The sequence below is a fragment of the Trichogramma pretiosum genome, unplaced genomic scaffold (genome assembly GCF_000599845.2).
Source record: "Trichogramma pretiosum strain Unisexual culture from Peru unplaced genomic scaffold, Tpre_2.0 scaffold12, whole genome shotgun sequence".
NCBI classification, from domain to species: Eukaryota; Metazoa; Arthropoda; class Insecta; order Hymenoptera; family Trichogrammatidae; genus Trichogramma; species Trichogramma pretiosum.
The window spans coordinates 2,052,602-2,071,958 of NW_019641690.1; the positions used below are offsets into that span (position 1 = coordinate 2,052,602).

Below are 19,357 nucleotides of genomic sequence, written 5' to 3' on the forward strand. Positions count from 1 at the left end.
GGAGAGCAAGAGTCCGTGCGTAAACGTCTTTTTTTCTCGCCGCGCGTCGCGCGTTGACGTGTTCGCCGATACGAGCGAGCCGCGTCGCAACGTAAGTTGCACGATTTTTGCCTCGCAAATGCGACAGGCATTCATGAGGCTCGAAGAGCTCGAGCATCGCGCGTATGAATGCATCATAATAGGCACACGCGTGCGTGCGAGCGAGCGAGAGCTATGATGCACACACAAAGAGCGAAGACGGACGTACAATCGCGGATTCTCTCTCTCGCGTTCAAGCAATGTGCAGCAGTATCGCGTATACACACAATGTGCAGTTGCGGGTGCGCGTGCACTCGAGGCGTAAGTGCGACGCGACTCGGAAATTCGCAACTAAGTAACGAGAGAGCAGAGAGCGCGAAGAGCTGTACGATACGAGGTCGACCGTTTCGTATATAGGAGCGGCGGCGGCAGCGACGACGACGACGAAGATGACGATGTTTCGCAATCGCGCGCGAACGTATAAGAGGCTCGTACTCCGCCTGAGATATTATTGCGCAATCGGTCGGATATTCATGGGAGATGTATACGATTGTTGTACTGACGTTTTTTTTTACAATGTATCGATTACATTAAGTATTAATAATACCAATTTTGTATAAAAGTTGAAATAATTTAAAGAATAATGATAAAAGTTAATAATAAAAAAAATTTTCTAGCGAATGGAATCTATAGTTGGCTTCTTGTAGGTAGTTATGGAGTCTACTATCATCTGCCCCTGTGGCCTAATGGATAAGGCATCGGTCTCCTAAACCGGGGATTGTGGGTTCGAGTCCCACCAGGGGTACACCTCCTTTTTTGTCTTTTTATGGTTGCAACGTTGCTTCGTAGATAAACTTTAATCACTCAATAATTATTAATTAGCTTCTAGAGTTTATTCATTGATTAAATAAACAAATGAATGTTCCCGTAAATGGTTCATACCTTCTATTCAATCATTTTGCTTGTTGCTAGAGTACGCTCTGTGCGAAGATGTAAGCTATATATTGTGAAGCAGAGGTCATAGAACGATATTTTGCTTCTGTAGCAGGGTTGAAGTATTTATTGAAATAGTAAAGATGTATATTAAGCTTGCATAAGACCAAAAACGTTAGGAGCCGTAGATTATTTTCGAAATTATATTAACAAAAACGTTAAGATTCGTAAATCAATTTGAAAGTTATAGCCTAAGCATCAAAATTATCCTTTGTCTTTATTTTACCGAATTTTTTAGTGTAAACCGAATAACGAGGAAACATACAACATTATGTGAAAAGCAGCTTCAAATCTATTAAACTTTTCTATTTTGATTGTGTGTTTACAATTTTATTACCTCTCGCCACTTAGGCTGTAAAACATAGTTCGTCCGAAAAGTGAGGTAATTGAAAACCATTAAATAAAAAGCGCGTGCAAGCGATGTTAAAAAATGCATCAATCTACCGTATAGTTTATAATTAATAAACATTATGTCGAGAGGCATCGCGGGCACGCCTGGCCTTTGAACTATGAACTAAGTGACACCAGTTGCTAGCATATTAAAGATCCAACAAAGTCAAGCCACCAAAAGACTTTTCCCAACAGATCTTGGCTCTCTCTCTCTCTCTCTCTCTCTCTCTGATGTGTTGGCTAATACTTGAGCTTGTCTCTTGGAGCGTGTGCGCTTGGCAACATTCTCTCTCTCTTTCTCTCTCTTTCTCTCCCTCTACACCGACTTGGCGGGAGCCAAAAGCCGCAAAACTCGCGGGTAAGTCCGCCCGCGCGCGCAAGCGATTTTGACAAGTCTCGAAGCTCTCTCCACGAGAGAAGGTAGAGAAGGAAACAATGCCACATGCCTCGTACACGTTGCAAGAGAGAGAGAGAAAGACCATAGTATGGAAGGAGCTCGAGAAACTTACCGCAAGCTTGTGCTTGATGCGGGGTGTCCGAGACTTGCCGGGAGGCAGGAGCACGACGACGTCTTGGTCCTTGATGCGGCCGTCGGCACCGCCGCCGCCGCCGACATTCCTGCCGTACAAGACCCCCGACGGCGAGGACAAAGACGACGAGGAGGAGCAGGTAGTCGCGACCACGGTGCCCCCGGAGCCCGCCCGAGTGCCCGCCTCGACGCCACCACTGCCTGCGCTCGCGGTGTACTGGTGCGAGGAGCTGTAGGCCGAGACGTTCGTCACGCTGTTGCTGCCGCCGTACGAGACGTTGTGTGTGTTGTTTACCTGTCGAGAAACACACAAACACACGATATAGTACTTTTTTGCTACAATTGTATTGATGCGGCGTACATGCATGCATTATGTTTGTCTAGCTTTGCATGTTATGCATCGATGAAATATAGATCTTTCTTTACGAGCTTCTGTTAATCGATTATGTATGAATGCGGTACTAGTTCGATACGTTGCAAATTGCTATGGAAGCGCTATAAGTTGCTTATATGTAAATCGATTCAAACTCTTTACTCGCGTAATGTAAAGGGTAATGAAAATTTATAACAGTCATCAACGAATAGAGACAAATATACTGAATAAAATATTTGAATCAGTGTCTCGAGAAACAATCAAAACGCGATTCATTTGTCATGATTTTTTGTTGAATCAGATCCAATCATTCGACGTTTACAGCCCAGAAAAATGAAGACTTCCATCACGCCCAGACTCGACACGACAAGTGTCAAAGTAATAACAAATGATAGCTCTGAGCCCGCGAGCGTATCAAAAATTCATCCGTAGTCTGGCGCGATGTGTGTGAACTGTGATGAATCGTTTGTTTGTTCACCAAAAACAACATAAAAGGTCAAAAAATTCCTTCTAATTCATTTAAAGAGAAAGAAAGAGCTCGGAATAACTTTCGCTCGCACACCGATTGTCGCGTGTGAGGCAAAAATGTTTCTATAAATGTCCTCCTAGCGTTAATGTGTCACGCGCGGGCGTACGAACCCGGCGCGTAAACAAGCGCGTACGCGTATATTTTTAGCGCTTATACGATAATACGCGAAAGCATTGTCTACTCGTAAAAAGAAAGTGATAAGCAGTTTTGCCGAGACACCTTTCAGATGTATTGATTGGAAGTTGCTATTGTATTAAATTTATGACATTTTATCGTAATTAAAAAAAAAAATTCGTAATTTCATGCCAACCTGCACGAGGATGTGGCAAGCTTGATGGGCTATTTGAAAGAGGCCAGCTTGTAAATCACGTCCAGCGCCATTGTCTGTGGCACAGTTGGCATCTTGATCGTCTCTTTTGCTCCATCCGAAGAAAGACATTTTGCCTCAAAGGCAAAAATGTATACAAATAAGTAATCCGTTTTTACGTATGTTATTGAAACAAAACGTCACTTTTAATCTTCTGCATAATGCCACTCGATGAAACACACAGTCATAGTTTTAATGCAGAATCATGACTCACATTCGCAGTTTTTTGACCTGGAACGATACAAAAAATAAAATAACATATCGATTTAATATTCTAATGATATTACTCTGTATGATGAAAAAAAAACTTTCAATTTTATTCAATTCGAAATACCGAAACAACGTAATATTTCATTGAATTCAATCCATTAAAACATTTCTTCTAAATCAATTTACAAAAATGTAGATGATCAATAAGCAATACATATATTATGCATTGCCAGATAATAATTATCAGCGTCGATTCCACTAAATACAACCCTATTTGGTATAAATTAAAAATGATAATGGAAGCCCGATCAATCGGTCATTATATATGTTGAAATCGACTGCGCTCGAATTAATAACAAATGAATCGAGTTACTCAAATTGTGCACGCGGATCAATAAATGGGTATGTAGATGCACCTGGGCATCTCTTTTTCGATGCTCCACTTGTCAAAGTTAATATATTTTGAAATATTTATCAAATATTCAGAGAGGAGATTAGAATTTATTAATGAACGCGAAACGTATGCTATATAAAGTCGATCCAACCTGCTCCGAAACGATTAGCGTTAAATAAGTTCCACTTTTCGCGGAAATCGTCATCTCTGTCGCTCGTATAGCCGCGCACGACATACACTCGTACATATACTTATCGTTTGTTTGAATTATTTCCGATTCTATAGTCATTTAAAAGGCTGCGTGATGCGATGTAGATATGCGCGTTGATCGGTCTCACATATATTACGCTTATAATACGTCGATTCTCATAAACCCTCGAGACGCCGACAGCCTTACCCAGATCTGTGTACTGCACGTATATTATAGACACGCTAAGCGAAAGCCTAGTCTTCTTTACAATGTGGAATGATATTTATAATGATTATCGCGCGACGCCAATTAATGCTCGCGCGCGGTCTAAACTCTATAAACACTCGCTCGTTCAAGTACACGCGAGTATACGATGTGCTAACTGGACGTTTCACCTACCTTCTAACGTTCAGCTTTTTTTCACTGGCCGAATCATCGTTGAAAATAGAAAAAAAAGAAGTAATAACGTCAAGAGAGAGACTCGATTATTGCCAATTCCAAGGAATCACTTGTAAACGCCATGTTCTACTTGTCTTTCTCTCGCGCGATCTGAATAAATATTACGCGAGAGCGAGTATAGAGTAGAGTTCGGTTCAACGAGTTCACAAACTCTATACATGAGGCACTCGTGAATTATAAGTACAAAACTTATATCTGTCGCGCACTCGAGTCGCTCGAATTGTTAGCCTTCCTCACGTGCTCTGCTTGACTTATGAATGGCGTATTATGAAAAGTTAATATTTTTACAAAGGCGCTAAAACACGAGTCGTTCTGCGTACGTTAAATAGAAGCACTGCCTAAAATCACGATTGCCAAGCGCCATCGCCGCGAATCATGTTATCGTTCAATTTCAACTGGGGGGCCCGTATCAAGTTTTGGAACGGCACATTTTAAACATTATCTCGGAGACGATTGTCACGCACACGACTCATCATCGCGGTGTGCTTTTTCACTCACGTGCGTGACCGCGCGAAAACTTCTGCAGCGCGATCGATTCGCATAAAGTGAGTGCCGCCGCCGCCGTCAACGACGAGGAGAAGCGTTGCACAAGAAATTCACACAAAAAATTGCATATTGTATCAAACATCGAGTCACAAACACTAAACACGGTTTTAGACACGAGGGTCGTTGTTGTTGCACACGGCAGCGATCCGATGTATCGTCGTTGTCCGCGCGGCTGGACTCCCGGCTGTGCTACTATTACAAGGGAGTTTAAGCGCCGCGAAGAAAAACCGCTTGTCTCTCTCTTTCACTTACTCCACTACATGGAGGCTTTCGCGCCGCGCAAGCTGCGGTTACAAGCTCGCCTATCGTTGTTATTGTATGTATGTATGTATGTATGTATGTATGTATGTATGTATGTATGTGTGGGTGGAGGCGTGTTAGTGTATACAGTTGAACTATATACACGCTCACCCTGTACACCGGCAGACCTGCGCCGAGACGTCAACCTCGATACCAAGGCCACGTGCTGTTGCGAGCGGCTCTCTCTCTCTCTCTCTCTCTCTCTCTCTCTATCTACACCACCACCGCCACGCGCGTGTGGCTGTTTATATGTGTGTTACGTGTGCGCCGCTGTATATAGGTACATTTTTTATTGCATGCGCTATATAAGCAAAACGAGCTTGAGTTATAAACATGCAGGCTACTGAAAACCATGTTTTCGCGCGGGCTGGTGTTATATATAGACTGCTGCACACTATCCGCTGCACTACGAGAGACTAGCTAGTGGTATCATCGCGAGCGAGTAAGGTTTATTGTGTAAGTCGTGTAAGGTGAGATAACGCGACGATTGGCCCCCAACCCCGCGTATATGTGTGTGTGTGTGTGTAATTTCGTGTACAAGTGACACACAAAAATTACCGCACGCTCTGCTGCACGAGGAAGTATCATCGTGTAATAATGAAATATTCGCGAGCTTGCAGCGATATAAGTATAAGCGGTCCGCGTGCATAATAATCACGGATGGGGAGGAGGATAAACTTTTTTCTAATATTATACATGTATGCGGCGCAGCGCCGATCGACGAACTTTCTTTAATAATGGAATCGCGCGCGTAGAGAAGGCGTGTACACCTCTGCACACGTTTTACATTTATATATGCACACACGTACTCTAGTTACCTACTTTTTGACGGCGCGATATCGACTCGAGATTGAGCTGTAAATTTATTATAACTGCCCGTTTATAATATTATTCCGCGTGAATAAAGTATATTAAACGCTTTCTAGAGACCGATGAAGTGCGAGACTCGGTTGATTAATCGCGGTAATTTTTTATATTTTTCGTGTAGACGTGCCGGATTCAATATAGAATTGCACCGTGCACTCTGACTTATATAATTATGTTTACTTTACCACTTGCAGATTTAGCCGAAAAAGGTATTCGCCATCTAGTGGTAGATACTAAAATTGAAAATTGAATTTTCTAAAAATCGAAAAAAATGTATTCAATTTTTGGAAATGATGTAAATTATGAATAACATAATTCTGGAGATTTACAAAATGTGCTAGAGAGGAAGAAATTTTATTATCACTCATACAAATACGACTGACTGACTTATACAATTATTTTTACTTTGCCATTTACAGATTTACGAATCAAGGTACTCGCCATCTATTGGTGACAACCAAAAGTTATATTATCGTATGTAAAGTAGTTGAATATTTTAGTTAGAACTTTTGTATTTTCACAATACAATCGCCTAGAACATACCAATTAATTATAATGTATTTCAAATCATTTTAATTTCTCGATTTTTGGTTGTTAGACCATTATTAATTTAAGACCATTATAAAATTAACATTTTCAAATGAGCTTGAACAGAATGCGCGAACGCGCGCGTGTTTGAAAATGTTCAACTCCAGCCGAACTAGCTTAAACATCCTCCTGGAAATCAATAACGCATTATTCATAACGGCGGAAAGCTCTATTTTTGCTCTCTTTCGCATAATAGAGCGGACACCGCCTTGAGGTCACCATCATCGATTTCACACACGAATAGTGTGAGCGAAAGATATTTTTTACAAATTTTCTGTAGTTCATTGATAAAACTAACTTCATGGTAGAACTTTCAATTTTGATTTGCGTTTATTGCGTGAATAACGTTCGCTCAAATTACGATTTTTACGTTACCATAATTCTCGGTGTTTTATTGAAATATTTGAATTTACAAAATTACGCATCCTTCGTTTTTTTTAAATTATTACCCATCGACCCATCACACGCGTCACCTCGATTCTTATCTCCACGAAAACCATTAAATGCTCGTCATTCGCTACACATATATAATACACGTGCGAATGACACTTCGTCGTAAGCAGTTTTGTGCAATTCAACGCGTCGGGAATAATCACGCGTCAGAAAAAAAATGGAAGATTACTCTCACATAGTCCCAGGAGGCAAAAAAGAAGAAAACTATGTCGATCGATTCTCGATCACGCGGCAATAATACAAATCTTGCGATGATATTTTTGCATATATTTATGAATAAAAGAGTCGCATCCTATACATAAGCGTATGTATAAGCAAGAAGGATGAGAAAAAAGGCGCACAAAGAGTCGCACGCGCGAACGTATATATATATGCAGCTTTGCACACATACACAATCATACAGGCAGACACATTTGCAGCGGTATTCAACGTGGTAGTTCTTACCACCGCGAGACGCCCAGGCTCATTAACTCGCTGCATGTATACATTTACACATACACATTCATACTCATATATATGCCTGCATTGCACACCTATATATACGAATAGGTAGCTGCAGAGATCCTTTGTCGGGATTTTCTGTCTCTCATTGTCACGGGCGCCCGCCACTGTTCTTCATTCGCTTCGAGCGGGTGTGTGTGCGAGCGCGCGTATGCACGAACGCGCGGGACGATCGAGGCTTTTTTTAAAATATGCAAGCTATGCAAATGACGCGATGAGCGTATCGGGCCTTTGCGTATATATTCCTCTTTCTTTTTGCTTGTTTTCCAGCTGCATCAGCTAGACTTCAAAGTATTATATACGCTCTTGCTTTTATATTTTCACGGCTCACGGTATGGATATAAGTACACGGAATGAAACTTTTCACAACGTTTATTGTTTGCTGATTTTTGGGACACGCATTTATTTTTTGTTTATTTATTTATCGAATATTGTTTAGGCGCATAAGGGATGAGTGTCTGAAAAGGTTCTCTCAAAAACACGCAATCCCTATGCGTGTATATTTTATCCGATAACCGATAAAACTATGGATGACCTGATTGCGATGTTAAAAATGATGAACTTATCTCTTTTAATAATTACTACTATAATCAGCCATGAATAAATTAAATTTTAAAAAATGTAATGATTTCAATCTCTTAGTTATAACATAATATACTTAATTTTAGGCTTTAAAGTTAAACATGCACAAATCCCTTATCAATCAATGAATATAAGTTTTTAAGAGCCTGCTCAAGATTTCTGTCCATATATTAAATGTATTGTAGATAAAAATGACCCAACCCTGTCAACCATCTATCAAGTCGAAAGTGAAATAAATTTTGACAGGGTCTAGCGATAACATAAAATTCACAGATACTCAGAATTTTGGTTTCATAACTTTTTGGAAAGATTAAAAAAAACGAATTGTAGAATTAAGTAACGCACATTTCGATATAAAAATCACGATTACCCTTACAAGTTATTCAGTTGAGGCTAGTACAAAGAAGCTTGCAGACTTCAAAAAGTGAATAAAATGAAGATTCGACCAGTTTTATTTGCGTTTCTTCTCAGTGTTTCGTGCTTTTATGCTAAAGCAGTTAGCGAAGAAGAATCAGATACGGCAAATAATGAAATTGACCAAAACAGTAAATTTTCTTTTCGAAAATCGTCGAATTAGAACTGATAATAAAATAAACTTTCCGCACAATTCTAGCTGAATCAAGTGAACCCGAAGAGCAGCCTGATCCATTGGAAAAGTTAAGTAGACTAGAACCTTTTTTAGAAACAAGTGAATTTAACTACAGTCTATATCTCCAAGAACCCGAGGATGAACGAGTTTTGATTGGAACAAATACGCCCCTGTATATAGCGAAATACGATGAGGAAACTGAAAAAATTAAGTACCGAGCGTATCATTACGTGAGTTGATAAGTTTACTAACAAGTGTTTCATGATTAATAACTGAAGCTAATACTAAAATTTTTTATTTTAGCCCGAACCACAGACAAAGAATTCTTGTAAAAAGGAACAACATCAAAAGTGTAAGTTTTCGTTGTTTTAAATAGGCATTAAAACGATGCGTTCAAATTTTTAATAAACTTTTAATGTGCTCAGTATCACCTAAAGAACATGTTGAATCAGAAAAAACATATCACGAACACGAAGATACTGTTTATCCAGAAATATTAGTTGTTGTAGATTACTCGCTTTATAAGTAAGTGTCCAAAAATATAATAATTTTATCTATTCAGTAACTCATTTCTATATTATCTTGAATAGAAAATACGGTGGAAATGTGTTTAAAATTGCCCAAGTTGCAGCAGCTTACTGGAATAGTGTCGATCTCCTATACAGAACCATAAAAAATCCGAAAATAAGATTAAACATTGCAGGTCTTATCATTCCAGAGGTATATACTAACGGCCTTAAATTTTAAATCGAGTTTTCATGGGATACATTCATTAAGAACTTTATTTATTTTTGCATGAAACAGAGTCCAGAAGCAATTCCTTATGTTGAAAAAAATTATAACCATAACCTAGGCAGTTTTGATGATATAAAAGTGATAGAAGATATGACTTCTCATTTCGAGAATTATGGTAAACATTTGGACGGAATTCCTGAACATTCTTTTGATACTGTTATCCTCATGACTAAGTAAGATTTTTTTCAAAATTACTTTCCTTTTAATTACACATGTAAATGATGATACAATTCTTTTTTAGTCGATTAAATCTTAGATACGTGGCGGGTAAGAAACTTATAGCTATATCTATTATAATCTATCATAATTTATTCGTAATTTTAATATGTATTACTTATTTTTTTGTTAAAGGATTGGCGCTACCAAGTGCAAAATTTGGAAAAGACACAATTGCGTTTGTAAGTGGCGACTTTGAAAATCACTTCTACACTGTCATAGCTGGTGCACACGAGCAGGGACATTTGTAATTAATCTATCATATACATTTATTACTCCTTGTAGAAACATTTTTTAAAGTTTTTCACCAAAATATCTTTGTAATTCATAGATTGAATTCTAAACACGATTGGAAAAGCGGTTGTCCTGGATCTCATCATATAATGAGTTATAGTCATACGAGAAAAGCTGCGTACGATTGGTCTCAATGTTCACTCCGTGATATTACACAATTTCTCAAGTACAGTATAAACAATCTGTCATTAGCTAATTCAAAAATAATAATTTTTAATATTTATCATCATCGATAATGTAATTAGTCAACCAGAAAATAAACATTTGCGAAATCGTCCAAACATTGGCAAGCCACATCCACGAGTTCTTTCAGGTAGTTTCTCTACTCGGGACCGGCAATGTCAATCGATTGGCTACAATTTGTCTAATTATTGGAGTTTAATTCCTAGTAATTTTGCACACGTTGTAAGTATTTTTAATAATTAAGTATAAAATGATTAAGCTAGTCAAAAAATGTACTATTTTTTACGTTAGCCCCAAGATAAAGTAGAAGATTGTTCAGTTCAATATTGTGCCAGAAGAAATGCCGAAACAGATTACGAAGCAGAAGAAATTGAGACCGTTTTGCCACCATTAGACGGTACAAGTTGTGGTTGTGGCAAGGTATATATCTTCAAAATATCTTTACGATCATGAGCGCATGATTGAAATAATCGATTTATTTTTCAGATATGCTTCCACGGCGAGTGTGTAGAAGACCAAGAATGAAAAAATTATTGTATAAGCTGTGTCTTAAGTATTGGATGCGATAAAACTACGAATCTAAGAGCCAATTAGTTTTTATACTTTAATCGTAAATGGTCAAGTTAAAAATCTCCCCATTTGCGGAGATTTTCAGATGAGGAGAAACTTTGATTGACTCAATGCACATATTAAAAATTAATAAAGTTTTATATTCGATTATACGTTGAATTAAAACTAATTTCAATAAAATTGAGTCGTTGCAAATTTTTTACAGCTAGTAAAAGGTTCTACAGTAAATTATGCAATTTCAAAGTTTAAAATTGTATATACTCATGAATTTGTATTCAAAATATAATAATAAACACTATGCACATAATATTTGTTATCGTACAATCATTGAATCTGTTGCCGCTGTCGAAATTCGCAGAGCATCAATGTAAGATTTTGGATCAATGAAAGTACTAAGAAAAAGATGAAACTAAAGAAAAGCTTTTTTTAATTTTGAAGATACGTGAAAAGTATTTTCTGGGCTAAATTAAAGTATTAAACGGGTTCTACTTTGGTCTATTCGGTAAAAATTATTGTTATTATGGATCACGTCTTTCTTAGCAAAAATAATTAGGCCATCAGCAAATTCATCACAAATTACTAGTGCATGTTTGATAAATTTAACATATCGAGAGGTTAATCAAAAATCCAGTATCACACTAAAAGCTTGCTCCTTTGACAACTCCAAACAAGACGTGAAAAAAATTTTCGGATCTAATCGTTGCATGAATAGTTGCAGGAACCAAGTAGCCTAAAAATGTGTGAAAAATAATAATTAGCAGCTCGCAAAATTTAGTTTCATTTAACAAAAGGGTTCCACGACGACAGTGAACGAAGGTGTAATGACAGTTGAACCCGAGGTTATGATGGGGTAATACACCATTATTTCAGCACAATTTTTATTGATATTTTAGAAAAATATACGTATAAATATCTATTCATATTTTATACATATTTACAATTGTAAATCATCAATTTTTCTTGCATTTGTTGCGAGCAAAATCTTTGCGACCTTCGTGTACTGAATTTTGGTGCCTGTTCAAATCTACGGTCTGTCAAATATAAATATCAAATCTCTTTTATACCTACATATCTTCTCGCAATTATCTCATGCAAAATCGCTGTGACCTTCATGAACTGTTTGGTGGCAGAGCAAATGCGCTTTTAGTCAAAATTTCTTTTCGCAATTGTCACATGCGTAATCTTTCCAACCTTCATGTAATATCTTTTGATGCAAGAGCAAAGTCGATTTTCTTCCAAATTTCCTTTCGCACTTGTTGCATGCAAAAGGCTTGCGACCTTCGTGGACTGTCCTTTGATGCTTCAGCAAATCTGATTTGATTCCAAATTTCTTCTTGCAATTTTCACATGCAAAATCTCTTTGACTTTCATGAAATGACTTTTGGTGTAAGAGCAAAGCCGGTTTTCTTCCAAATTTCTTCTCTCAATTGTCACATGCAAAATCTTTCCGACCTTCATGTAATATCTTTTGATGCAAGAGCAAAGTCGATTTTCTTCCAAATTTCCTTTCGCACTTGTTGCATGCAAAAGGCTTGCGACCTTCGTGGACTATCTTTTGGTGCTTAATTAGATTTGATTTATCTCCAAATTTCTGCTCGCACTTATCGCATGAGAAATCTCTCCGACCTTCATGGACTGTCTTTTGGTGGGTGAGCAAATTGAATTTATTTCCAAATTTTTTATCGCATTTGTCACATGGAAAATCTTTGCGACCATCGTGTACTATTTTTTTATGTCTTTTTAAAATGCCTCGTTCCCCAAATTTCTTCTCGCACTTGTCGCATAGGTAGTCTTTGCGGCGCTCGTGTATTGTCTTTTGATGTAACAACAAACTCGCTTGTTGTGTAAATTTCTTCTCACACTTGTCACATGAGTAATCTTTGCGACCTTCGTGTACTGCTCTTTGATGCATAAGCAAATGCGATTTTTGGCCAAATTTTTTTTCACACATATTGCACGGGTGATCTTTGCGACCTTCGTGTAGTGTTTTTTGATGGAAGAGCAAACTAGATTTTTGTGTAAATTTTTTTTCGCACTTGTCACATGAAATATCTTTACGACCTTCGTGTACCGTTTTTTGGTGTTTTTTCAAATTACTTTGAACCCTAAATGTCATCTCATATTTGTCACATGAGAAATCATTATGGACTTTGAAGGCGTGTATCGTCTTTTGGTGAATAAGCAAATCCGATTTTTTTTTAAATTTCTCCCAGCACTTGTCGCATGCAAAATCTTTACGACCCTCATGCACTGTCTTCACGTGTATGAGCAAACTATGTTTATTTCCAAATCGTTTCGCACACATTTCACATAAGTAATTTTTGAAAGCGTCGTGGAATATTTTTTTGTGTTTAAGTAAAGTGGATTTATTTTCATATTTTTTCTCACACTTGTTGCAAGTAAAATTTTCGCGATCTTTGTGAACTAATTTTTGGTGCGTTGACAAACTCGTTTTTTTCACAAATTTCTTTTCGCATCTATCACATGCAAAATCTTCGCGGCTTTTATGTTCTGATATTTGGTGTCTACTCAAATGACTTCGGAACTCAAATTTCTTCTCACATTTGTCGCATTCATAATAGTTTTGTCGATTATGAATTGTGTCTCGATGTGCTATCATGCTTGATTTTAGTGTAAATGCCTCCTGACAAATATCACAAATGTATTTTTTGTCGTCTGAAACAACAATGTCATGTTCACTTGAAATATTTTCCAAGATAACTTCTTCAGATTTCTTCTTGTTATCCATTCTGGTGCTTAAAATAAACGATAGATCTTTCTATTTGGTACTACGGAAATTGAATGAGTAAAACTTTTATTTTGGCATTGTAGCTATATTTTGGTATTATTTCATCGAGAAGATAATATTCAAATTAATTTATATTTATTGTAAACATGATCAGTGTGTCGAGAAACTGTGAAAACCGTTTATGATCATGTGGTTCACGATTAAGGTAACGGTTTATCTGCTTATACATTATTCTTACAGTATTTGAAACAATTTTAAATTCTAACTTCAAAGCCAAGTACTTTCCAAAAAACTTCCAACAGACAACATCGAGCTCACACAAAACACATCAAATAAATAGATATGGATCCTTATACACATATAAAATGAAAAATTGTGTTATTCATTCCAAAATTTACTGCCTCTGCGCCATGGCGTAATTGGCATGCTTCATAACCCGCCATTGATCACAGAAATAAACAATTTGAGATCCATTACTTTAAATAATCGTGTGCTCATCAATAAAAAATCGAAACTCCTTTAAAAAAACTTATTTCTAAACAAGCCACCATTTGATGTTACGCTCTATACATAATGCTTCTTGGTATTTGATCAATCCTTTATACTAAAAGGCGAGAAACAGCCAAGTCAGCTGTCGCATCTGTGATATATCTATATGTATCGTAAAGCAATCGATGATTGCGCCGTAAAGTGGAGACGACGCAGGCACAAGCACAGCGGTACTTGCATGAGTAAGTGCGCGCGCGCCCTTTCGTGCAAAATCAAAGATGAGGCCTCTTCTCTTCGGGATGCGGGATTGAATGGATTGAATGGACCCCTCCCGGTGGCGTGCCTACAATAGTAAAAGCTACGCGCAGCGCGGCCGTAATTACGTAATGAAACGAGATGTCTGTAAAAGCGCTTACAGCGGAAAGCCCCGTATAAATAGGTGAAAACTCGTTTAAGTACTTCGGAAAAAGGAAGAGTCGGCTTCTCGTGCGGCTCGATAAATTGTGCAGCGCGCCGCAGAGAATCGGTATGGAAGGATCATATAATACGTGTCGAATTCGATGAATGAGGTCAGGTTTAAATTTTTATAACAAAAATCAAAAACGAGAGGTGGTGTATACAATTACTCGTCACCGTTGAAAAAGCTCAGTATGAAACGCGTCATCGCGAGTACTATCTCTGTAAGAAAGGTTGAAAAAAAAGTTTCACCACAAAACTTCGCGCGGTTCATATATTTTTTTATCTCCTTCAACGCAAACATCGGGCGCAACAAAGCGACTGATCGCGAACGATTAGGCGCACGATAGTTTCTCATTTGTCTTCTCTCGTCGCCGTCGACGCAAAACTATTACTACCTAACTCGTTCGCAAAACTGTATAAAAGCGTACACGTCTGCACACGAGCCCGCACATACGCGTGCTGCCCTGCATATTGTGTGTATGTGCTACTATATGTATCCCATACAGCGAAAGTAATAATCGTACTCGCGCTCAAAGTTTTGCGCAAAATTGCGAATAGAGCAGCAGCGGCAGCGTCAGGCGGTGGCCTTTTTGTCAGTAACTTCCTGCAGCAGCCTTCGAGTATAAAGTTTCACGATCGTCGATTATAAAACGGCTATGTGTCTGCGATATCAAATGCGCTCGAAATCAGGCTAATGTCGAGCGACGACGTTTTTAGTTTTTTTTTCTTCTTCTTTCTTTAGAAGCCGAGAGAACATAAGGCCACGCGCCCGCGCGAGATATATTAGAGGGATGAATGTGAAGTTTATTGAGCCATTAAGCTCTATACGCGTAGTAGTAGTACTACTCGTCCGCTCGAGCTCTCGAATGAATCTCCTTTGGAAGATGTGTGCGGGTGTGGGTGTATAAAAGGTGATAAAATAGACTATGTTTTGATTGATTTTTATGAGCCCGAGCAAAGTGTTCAAAAGCCGTCTTTTTTATAGCTATTAGCGAGAGTCACACTGTACGAGACGCCCCGAGTTTTATGCCCGAGGAATCTCTCGTCGGTCTTTTTCACGCGCGGGGGAAAGAAAAACTTCATGTATGATATCCCGCGAATATAAGAAGGTAAAAATTCAAACTAACGAGCCAATGAAAAAAATTTAACCATCCCACTTCAAATGAATAATTCCGATTAACTCGCACGTTATGCATCATATAACAAACATCATATAACAAACCGTTATGGGAACCGAATAATATTATATTGCAAACTGATATAACTTACTTACGAGTTTTCACGCGCCACCTAGCGCTTACAATATTAACTACTAAATCAACTCGTAATTTTTGTCAATGCGTAATCGGCGTATTACTCGTCTTATATAACAAGAAAGTTTTTTTTTAATAAATTGATGACACGCGCATTCACCCTGAACCTATTGTTTTATACAGAATGCTCGAGTTCAAGTCGTGCGTGGTTCTCGTCAAAACAAATCTTCGCGTGCTTCCAGCAAGTTACACGCACGCAGTCAAAGAATGAAGCCAAAAGAGAGAGAGAGAAAGAGAAAAAAATACATAAACACACACTCTTCGGCAGCAAAGCCGCTACGATCTCTCGATATTTGTCTTGGGAACGGCAAATTTGCCCATCGCCAACATTTCCCTAACTCCCTCGGTCCTCTCTCTCTCTTTCTCTCTGTCTTATACACTATTATACGTCTGGTATATGGGTACCGCGTGCTGCACGCGGACGGCGGTGCTTGGCTCGAAGATGCGCGGCACGCCGAGCTCTATACATATAGTCGGCCTTTTTAAATATTAAAATTCCATTTTCAAAAAGAGCACCGAATATAAGAGGAGCTCCGAGCCGAGCTAATGGCTCAGTAACAGAAAGTACAAGACGGTGCGCGCGCGCGCCCGGAGGCCTTGTCCTATTGCTCCTGCCCCCAAAAACTCTGCAGAAGCAGCAAGCGCAAGCTCGCCCTCGAACTTACATGGAGGGGAAATTGAGCAGGTTTAACGTTAATGTTTCCCTCTTAGATACACACGAATCTCTCCAACACGGGTGAAATTCAGCTTTATTAGATATTCCGATGACTCGCGTGTGGCAATTACTTCGAGTCGAGTGTTCGTGCGCGCTTGTAACAGAGTCGAGAGTCGATGAAACAAAAAATAAACGAAAGAAAAAAGAAGGAACGTGTCTCGCTATGCGCTATTCGTGGTACGGAATTTATGACGCCATAATAGAGGAAATAAGAGAGTTGGGTTGTATTATTCTACGCGTGAGCAATTCGCAGCCGCATTCAAAAATTCACGAATTTCATCGACGCGCTATTAAGCGCGGATCAATCGGCGTATTATTATCCCGTTACGTAGGATTGCACGAGAAACGGGTACAAAGAAAAAAAGGAGGAATGAAAACAATCTCGAGTGCTAATGCCTTAAACCTTTATTTTAAAGTATGTTTACAAAATTACTCAGCGACTCGTTCGAGACGATCCTCGAAGCACAAAGATTAAAAAACTCGCCTACACACGCGCGTAGGTATATTGACCGCGAAGTTAACATCACTTTCTCCTCGCGAAGTTGACCGAACGTTCGTTAGATGGTGTTAGCAGCTGCGCGCATCGGTCGAGTCAATTGCTGTGTACTGACGTGCACTGCTGTGCCGGGTAAGAAAATTCGAAACCACGCGAGCAGCCGCAAGTTGCGCGCGACTTGCGGTAAAACGAGAAAAAAAATTGCTCGATTTCGATGTAACCCAAGATAAATATTATACAACAACTTGATCTTGCCGGTATATAAGATCGAATCGAGTCGATTGTCGAAAAGCACGCCGCCGATCAATGGTTAAGCATCTAGTTGTATAGTTGTAGTAGCAATCGAGTGTCTTAGACACGTATTATTATGTACCATTACAATTGCTGCTGCGATAGCTTATCATTTGCCGTTTGTACCTATATTCTCTCTCTGTGTTTGGTACGGTGCTTGTACCCACCCACCCACACACAACACAACGTACTCACACACAGACCCCGACTCTCTCTCTCTCTCTGTACTTACTGCTAGTTACTCCCGCTTGTACAGCACACGCGTATATAATGCAGTCTACCAGCAGCAATATTACTACCTAATACGTGCGCGTGGCGCGCGAAACACGTATTCGAGCTTATATTATATTCCTAAAGCTTTTACAGTCGATATTCGAGCTTTAATCCTGATGTTGCTGCTGCTGCTGCTGCTGTGTCGTCGTCGTATAACATTAAGTATCCATCAATTGCCATAGTTTATTGAATCGTGCCTTTATATATCATCGTGTATGGGAGTATATAAAGCGTTTTGACTCGTATACATACTATCTCTCTCCCTCTTTTTTTCTTTTTTTTCGCTTTCCTCAAGTTTGGTTCTCGAGGTATATACATTCATACGGTATATGGGCTCTCTTTCTCATTCTCTCTCTCTTGACTCTCCGACACAGGGTCATATTATTTTAGCGCCGGGCTCAGAGCGCAGTTCTCTCTCACTATCTCTGACATGGTCTAAGGGAGAGAGAGAGAGAGAGAGCGAGGAGAGTTTCATTTGTACGGTAACCTGTTTGCTAATGGTTATGGGGGATTCTTGGAAAATTTTACAGTTGATTAGGTGATGAATACGGTATAAGGAATTGCGTATTCCGACCGTGCACGCGGCCGAACGAGCGAGCGACTCGAGAAGTCTAGTGCGCAAATTGGAACAGATTTAATTGAAGTTTTTCTCTTTGCGGAGTTAATACTTTATATGGTGCTGTCTTGGGGTAATTTTTTAAAAGTGAAAAATTGCTCGGTGTCCAGTGAAGAAAATCGAGCAATTTTTTCCATAAATTTTTCTCAATTAATGCGTCGAACGCGAATAAAAAAATCAATGTACGATCGCGTGGATATACATATTTGTATGGCAATCAAATATAAAGAGAAAAAAATGCATTTTACGTGCCTCGCACGATTAATAGGCGCAACATACACAACACATGCGCGGGTGCGCATTCGCTCGGTATAAAAAAAAGAAAAAGAGGCGTTACGACGTTCGGTTTTGAAAAAGTGAAAAAAATTAAAAAATTTGCACCGTATAGCGAAGCAATATCCACACACACACATGGGCATGGGCGGTCATGCACGCGCGCACGTCGTGGTGGCCATTAAAAACTTGTGTACCGCATAGTTATGAAAAGCTCTGCCGCTTCTGTACACTACTGTATACGGTATATGTGAACGACGCGGCAGCCAACACACATGCGTGTATTGCATAAATAATCCTGAATGTTGGTTGAATGCTCGAGCCTATATAGCGGTATATAGAGGACGAGTGTACTCGGTGCATTTATGCATGTATATATAACGCAGAGGACACAGTTGCCCCGAGGATTAGGGGGAAGAGAGAGAGAGAGAGAGAAAAGTCATGACGGGTGGCCTGCAGCAGAGAGCTGTGGCATAGATAATTCGGTCGAGATATATAAATTCGTGTATAATATTTATATTTTTTTTCCTCCTCCTCGTCGAAAGATAGATCGTTACAAGAGCCGCGGGATTACGTTCCCTGTATATATAAATGTTTATTTGCATTCCGTTTGGCGCTCATAATATACATGCATGTACACGCGAGTGAGGGAGTAGTAGTTTTCGCCTTGTATAGGAAAATATTAATTATTACATCTTTTTTATTCCTCTCGTTCTTCATCTTCTCTTTTTCATTTATTATAATTAT

General features: G+C 39.0%; 2 protein-coding genes and 1 non-coding gene across 3 annotated transcripts in view; 2 read left to right on the forward strand and 1 right to left on the reverse strand.

The window, feature by feature from the left end:
- LOC106655379 (phospholipase D3-like) overlaps positions 1 to 4,567 on the reverse strand; it is a 50,217-nt gene extending 45,650 nt beyond the window's left edge. The window contains exons 1-3 of the mRNA XM_023461791.1: positions 4,393 to 4,567; positions 3,143 to 3,430; positions 1,911 to 2,225 (exon numbers count right to left, since the gene is read on the reverse strand). Of these exons, the coding sequence (XP_023317559.1) occupies positions 1,911 to 2,225; positions 3,143 to 3,271 (444 nt within the window). The 5' untranslated portion in view covers positions 3,272 to 3,430; positions 4,393 to 4,567. The remainder of the gene's footprint in view (positions 1 to 1,910; positions 2,226 to 3,142; positions 3,431 to 4,392) is intronic.
- Positions 751 to 823, forward strand: Trnar-ccu. Its single transcript has one exon. It is a non-coding gene; the product is annotated as a tRNA-Arg (tRNA).
- Positions 4,568 to 8,722: 4,155 nt separating the features above from the next.
- LOC111694287 (venom metalloproteinase 2-like) lies at positions 8,723 to 10,140 on the forward strand. Its single transcript, XM_023461839.1, has 8 exons — positions 8,723 to 8,834; positions 8,903 to 9,108; positions 9,182 to 9,230; positions 9,304 to 9,403; positions 9,469 to 9,598; positions 9,683 to 9,846; positions 9,915 to 9,940; positions 10,025 to 10,140. Exons 1-8 carry the CDS (start codon positions 8,723 to 8,725, stop codon positions 10,138 to 10,140), a joined length of 903 nt encoding a protein of 300 aa, XP_023317607.1.
- The last annotated feature ends 9,217 nt before the right edge of the window (positions 10,141 to 19,357 follow it).